This window comes from Silene latifolia, chromosome 1 (genome assembly GCF_048544455.1).
Source record: "Silene latifolia isolate original U9 population chromosome 1, ASM4854445v1, whole genome shotgun sequence".
Taxonomy (NCBI): domain Eukaryota; kingdom Viridiplantae; phylum Streptophyta; class Magnoliopsida; order Caryophyllales; family Caryophyllaceae; genus Silene; species Silene latifolia.
In genome coordinates, this window is record NC_133526.1 from 134,273,696 (window position 1) to 134,279,130 (window position 5,435).

Consider the following 5,435-nt stretch of genomic DNA (forward strand, 5'->3'; position numbering starts at 1 on the left):
ATCTTTCAAAACTAATTACAAAACTAATTGAAAAAAAAAAAACGGATATGAACAGTAGCGGTGGCGACGGTAAACGGCAGTGGCGGCGTGGTAGTGGCGGCATTTGGTGGCGGTGTGGTGGTAGGAGGTGGTGATGGTGTTTGATGTTGGGAATATTTGGGGATTTTTGGAGTTAGAGGGAAAGAAGAGAGTGAGTGAGATGTGAAGGGCAAAATTGTCTTTCGAAATGAAAACGTCGTCGATGTTTACTAAAACGTCGTCGATATTTACGAATTGGAAAGAGGCAAAAAACGACGTCGTGTGAGAGTAATGCAGAAATCACATGATTCGTAACTGACAAAAGCATTCATCTTGTTTTTTCAGTTTAAAAAGGGTTGAAAAGCAATAAAACTTGGGTTGGGTCTGCTAACCTTCTCTTTACACCTTGCACCAAACACATCATCCCTCCTCACATTTTCTCCACCACCGTCCACCGCAAATGCCACCTGACATCCACCCAGCGCCGCCGCATTTTCCGTCTTCACCACTCAAACCGTAATTCCCCATATCACAACACAACAACAAACAACTTCAACAATGGCGCCTAAACAAAACGCCGCAGGTCTAGCACGTGACCTCCGCCACCGTATCCTCTCTTGCATGACTAAACTCTCCGACAAGGACACTCACTCCCATGCCGTATCCGAACTCCAGTCAATTATCCCTACATTAACCGCCGACACTTTCTCTCTCTTCATCAACTCTCTATCCTCCATCTCATCCTCCGACCGCGCTTCCGTCAGGTCCGCATCACTTACTCTCCTTTCCTCTCTCTCTTCCTTCCACGGTTCCTCTTTGTCGGCTCACCTCCCCAAGCTCACCGCCGCCGTCCTGCGCCGTCTGCGGGATCACGACACTGCCGTGCGATCCGCCGCTGCCGGTGCGGTATCCGTTTTCTGCCGACATTCTCTATCCTCTACGTCGGCGTTTAATTCTCTCGTGCGCGCGTTCGGGGACGCGCTCGCGACGGAGCAGGAGGTTTCGGCGCAAGGCGCGGCGGCAATGTGTGTTGCAGCTGCGGTGGAGTCGTCACCGGTTGTTGATGCGGTGGTGATTCTGAAGCTTGTGCCGAAATGGATGAAGTTGTTGAGGAGCGACGGGTTTAAGGCGAAATCGGCGGTTTTGGTGTTGTTGAGGAGTGTGATTAGGGCTTGTAAGATTGGGAATTGTGATTTGTTGAGAGATTTGGTTAATTGTGTTGTTGAGTTTTTGAAATCCGAGGATTGGGCGTCGCGGAAGGCGTCGGCTGAGGTATTGACAGAGATTGCTGTTGTTGAGAGGGAGTTGTTGTCGGAGATGAAGAGTTCTTGTTTGAGATTGTTTGAATCTCGGAAATTCGATAAGGTTTGCGTAAATTCACTCTTCTTTGGCTTTGATTTATGATTTAGTAATATGCTGTTATAATACACGCAGGATAATTTTTGGACTCGATCTTGATCGCGGTTTATTGAAAAGAAGTTTGTGATGAATGTGTAGGTTAAAGGAGTAAGGGAAGCAATGGTCCAAATGGTGGAGGCGTGGAAGGAGGTTCCTGATGTATTTGATGATGGATCACCCCCTCCGAATTCACAAACTTCATCTAGAGGTGACCTATGATTATCTTTCAAGGATTTTCTAGTAATTGTTAATGCAAATGTGGTTTGAATTTTGGTTCATATTTTATATATGGCATTTGATTTGGAGTTTTGCAATACTACAATCGAATCTGGGATGATTATTGAGATTACACATTGGCAGTGAGGATATGACTGATTTATTAGACCAAGGAGTAGCGGATGTTCATTGATTATGGTGATGCTTTTGAGGGTAAACTCGTTATTTAGTTGTGTAAATGACTGTCATCCATTTATGTTTTCGAGTCTAACAACTCCAGCAAAATCATAGGTACAGCTGATGATTTTTTTAATTAGTAAATTGATCCAAATAATTTTATTAATGAAGGTGGTTTTTGGCATCAAAAGATTTTGTTTCTTGCTGCTTCTAATTTATTCACCCTCCACCAAATCGCCAACTGATTCGTACTGATGTTTGATTAAATCTTATTTTGAATTTTTATCAAGGGTGACTATGTATTTGCATCACGATCTCATACTAGTGCATATTATGGAAAACCTTGAAGCCATTTAAGTTTCGTTGTTTCCTTTGAAGATTAGAAATACTAAGCATCAAAGGTCAAGTAGTCCAACTTGGCGAAGCCTAATCAAAGTTCTAGTTCCTCTGCCTTATTTGCAAACTTACGCTAAAAAACAATGACATTCCATTTTCTTTCACGTGTTTATTTCCTGTTTTGACGTTGACTGTTGTCTGTAATGGTTTTATGTGATCATTCTTCTAAATTTTTTTCCCTAACTACAGAAAATGCCAGTAATGCACGTTTCCCTGCCAGATCTAAGATCTCTTGCACCGTAGGTTTGAACACTCCTGAAATGAGGAAAAAGCAAGCTTCACATAGAAGATTATCCATATGTGATAGTGCTTTGAAAACCACAGCTAGAAACAGGGGTGTTCCTGATGTTACACGGAGGAGATCAAGCACACCGGTTTACTCCAAGAAGCCTTCTGAAAGAACTGCTGATGTCACTGATCTTCGTGGTTCATCTGTAACTCCCAATCATGACGATGATAGTGTCGTGCGAAGGGAGGATGTAAAATCATCAAAGCCAGAAACAAAGAGAGGCCTTTTTAGCAAGAATTCTAGTTCTCGCGTGATGCCTTATGCTGAAGACGACTCCAATGGCTCTTTAGCTATCGACAATTCCTTGGCAGATATATGTAGACACCAGAAGGACTCTGATCATCTTTCTCTTATTCGTAAGCAGCTTGTTCAGATTGAACATCAGCAGTCTAGCCTGATGGATATCCTTCAGGTAAATCTTAGATAATTGTTTTTATTTGTATTCTTAATATATTTTTTCTTTTCTCCCTCCCCTAAAAAGCTCGTGAAGTAGCATTGATTCGACGCATTTTTTTGACACAATTTTCATTATTGGTCATCCTAAAAAAGCCTTTCTGTGCTGTTGGCATAGGATAAGGCTGCGTACATGTTAACTCCTTTACCCTGCCATTTGTAGGAGCTTTTGAGGCACTAGGGTAAATATTGTTGGTGTTGTGACAAAACAATTGGCTGCCTTTCCAATTTGCATGTCCTAAAAGCTAAAATGATATTATTCCCAACATCACTTTCATCAAAATAAGGAAATCAGAAGGGGGACATTTAGAGGTGCAAGTGTGCAACAATTCTATAACTTTAGAGGTGCAACATTTCTTTCAAGTTAAAGGGGGGAGGGACATCGGGGTACCTTTTCGAGAGAGAGAGAGAGAGAGAGAGAGAGAGAGAGAGAGAGAGAGAGAGAGAGAGAGAGAGAGAGAGAGAGAGAGAGAGAGAGAGAGAGAGAGAGAGAGAGAGAGAGAGAGAGAGAGATTTTGTTTAACAACGGACGGGTTCAATAAAAATTATCTTCAGTTTGCCTCATAATTTTTCCTTCTTTTTTTTAAAAGAAAAAAATTAATATTGCCTGTTTTCTCATGTTACTTGCTGGTCCTTTTATGAAACAGAAATTTATAGGTAGCTCACAGGATGGGATGCGTACTCTGGAGACACGTGTCCATGGCTTAGAGCAAGCCCTGGATGATATATCATATGATTTGGCAGTATCAACTGCTAGGATGTCTAATGTTGAACCCCCAAGATCCTCGTGCTGCTTGCTACCTGGCTCAGACTTTTTAAGTTCTAAGTTCTGGAGGAGGCCTGGGGCTCATTGGTCAACTTCACGGTTCTCTTTCTCTGCTGGCACACCTTCAGTTTCTGCTATAAACGGCATGACACATAGGAGCCCTGGCAATGGAATCGGACTAGAGAATAGAAGGTTTCGCCTCCGTGGTCCAGGTGGGATCATCATGAATCCATTAGCAGAGATACATGGTGACCCGAGGGGTATTTCAGAGGCGTCATCAAGCAGAGTGTGGAGGAGTGTACGCGCTGCTGCTTAACACGTGAAGGTGCATCAAAGGTGATTTTTTTTGTTCGTGTTTAAACTCTTAATTACCGTGTTTGAGTTATGTAATTCCTAACAACTTTTCGTCAAGGTCATTCGGAAGTATAGCTTTTTCCTGTTTTCAGCAGAGGGGTTAAGCTGCGAACTTAACAATTATACAACCCCCCCTTACCTGATGACCATAGGCAAAAGCAAAGTTACTGGGTAATGTTGTAATCCTAGCATTTCTGTTCACCAAAGTATTATGATCCTGCCCCTCTTTCTGTCTTGTTTAAATTAGGCAGTTTCAGTCACAAATATAAACAAGCTAAAACTGTTTTTTCCAAAATTATTTTATTGTAATTTTATAATGTAGGAATGAAGAAAACTCTTGTAACTTATACCTCCTCACTCCCATTTGATTGTGTACATTTTTCTAATTATAAGGGAAATTTTGAAAAATGTATTCCATCAAATGGAATAGAGGAAATATTAGACACTGGTGCACGATTATGTTTTGCTGGTTTTGCTGCTGGGTGCGTAATCATGTCCAACAAGTTTGTTTGATGTGAGCGGCTACTTGGTGCTGGAATGATCACTTGCTAAATCATTCTCCGAAGAGACCATCCCACATAGAAACAGGGGACATACAATTGGTAAATACTTTGAATATATACAAAGTATTGATGGATATTTAGTAGGTATATAGAGCAGTCTTGCTAAAAAAAATGTCTGAAACTCACTTTTGAGCAACTGTCCATTATTAAAGTGTTGTATTTTCTTTGTTGTAGTTTGCTTAATTGCGGAATGACCATCTTATGAGAAAAGCTTCACGTGGACTCGCTAATGCTTCTTTTGCCGAGCTACTGTTTGTCCAATGTCTGATGAAGAATACGTATTTAATTCAAGTTGATGCGATTATATAATTCTCTATTTTCCACTGATATAAGGTGCATTTCGTGAAGCTTCAAGATTGAAGAGAGAAGTCTAAGTTCGTTATCATGTCAATTAAGATGTTCATAGAAGCTATGTTTGATTCATACGTTTGTTTGTTAATTGATAGAATCTATTTTGCCAGAGAATATGCCGATAATTATCGCTGCAAGTATCAAATTGTGGTTTATACCTGTTCGTTTGCTCTTTAATCACACAATGACTTCACAGATCCAACTCCTTGTTTGGGGCGTCGTAATTATTGCTCTTTTTGTCTGTCATTTTTTTTTACCCTTTTTTTTGGGGGGTTGATTTATATCGACGACTTTTTTAAAAAAAAAAAAGACGATAACTACCCTTCTACTCATCTAACACTTTATCTCTCTAAAACACTTCCTCTCAAATTCAACTAAATTAAAAAAAAAAAAACCAACAACAACAATTAACAACATGACGGAACCCGAACCACCGGTACTTAAACAACTTAAT

At 40.7% G+C, this 5,435-nt stretch overlaps 1 protein-coding gene across 2 annotated transcripts; it reads left to right on the forward strand.

The window, feature by feature from the left end:
• Positions 1-344: 344 nt before the first annotated feature.
• On the forward strand, positions 345-5,183 carry LOC141609446 (TORTIFOLIA1-like protein 3). Of its 2 annotated transcripts, none has more exons than XM_074428498.1 (5): positions 345-1,383; positions 1,516-1,624; positions 2,395-2,906; positions 3,595-4,049; positions 4,805-5,183. In XM_074428498.1, the coding sequence occupies exons 1-4, from the start codon at positions 577-579 to the stop codon at positions 4,027-4,029; spliced, it is 1,863 nt and encodes a 620-aa protein (XP_074284599.1). In that variant the 5' UTR covers positions 345-576; the 3' UTR covers positions 4,030-4,049; positions 4,805-5,183. The 2 variants fall into 2 exon arrangements, 1 of the variants encoding a protein (XP_074284599.1); XR_012527431.1 differs by having other exon boundaries at positions 367-1,383; positions 3,595-4,669.
• The last annotated feature ends 252 nt before the right edge of the window (positions 5,184-5,435 follow it).

Coding starts and splice junctions, on each gene's coding strand:
- LOC141609446 (XM_074428498.1), top strand. CDS start 577: ATGGCGCCTAAACAAAACGCCGCAGGTCTAGCACGTGACCTCCGCCAC. Junction 1,625..2,394: donor TTCACAAACTTCATCTAGAG/GTGACCTATGAT, acceptor CCCTAACTACAG/AAAATGCCAGTAATGCACGT. Junction 2,907..3,594: donor GCCTGATGGATATCCTTCAG/GTAAATCTTAGA, acceptor TTTATGAAACAG/AAATTTATAGGTAGCTCACA.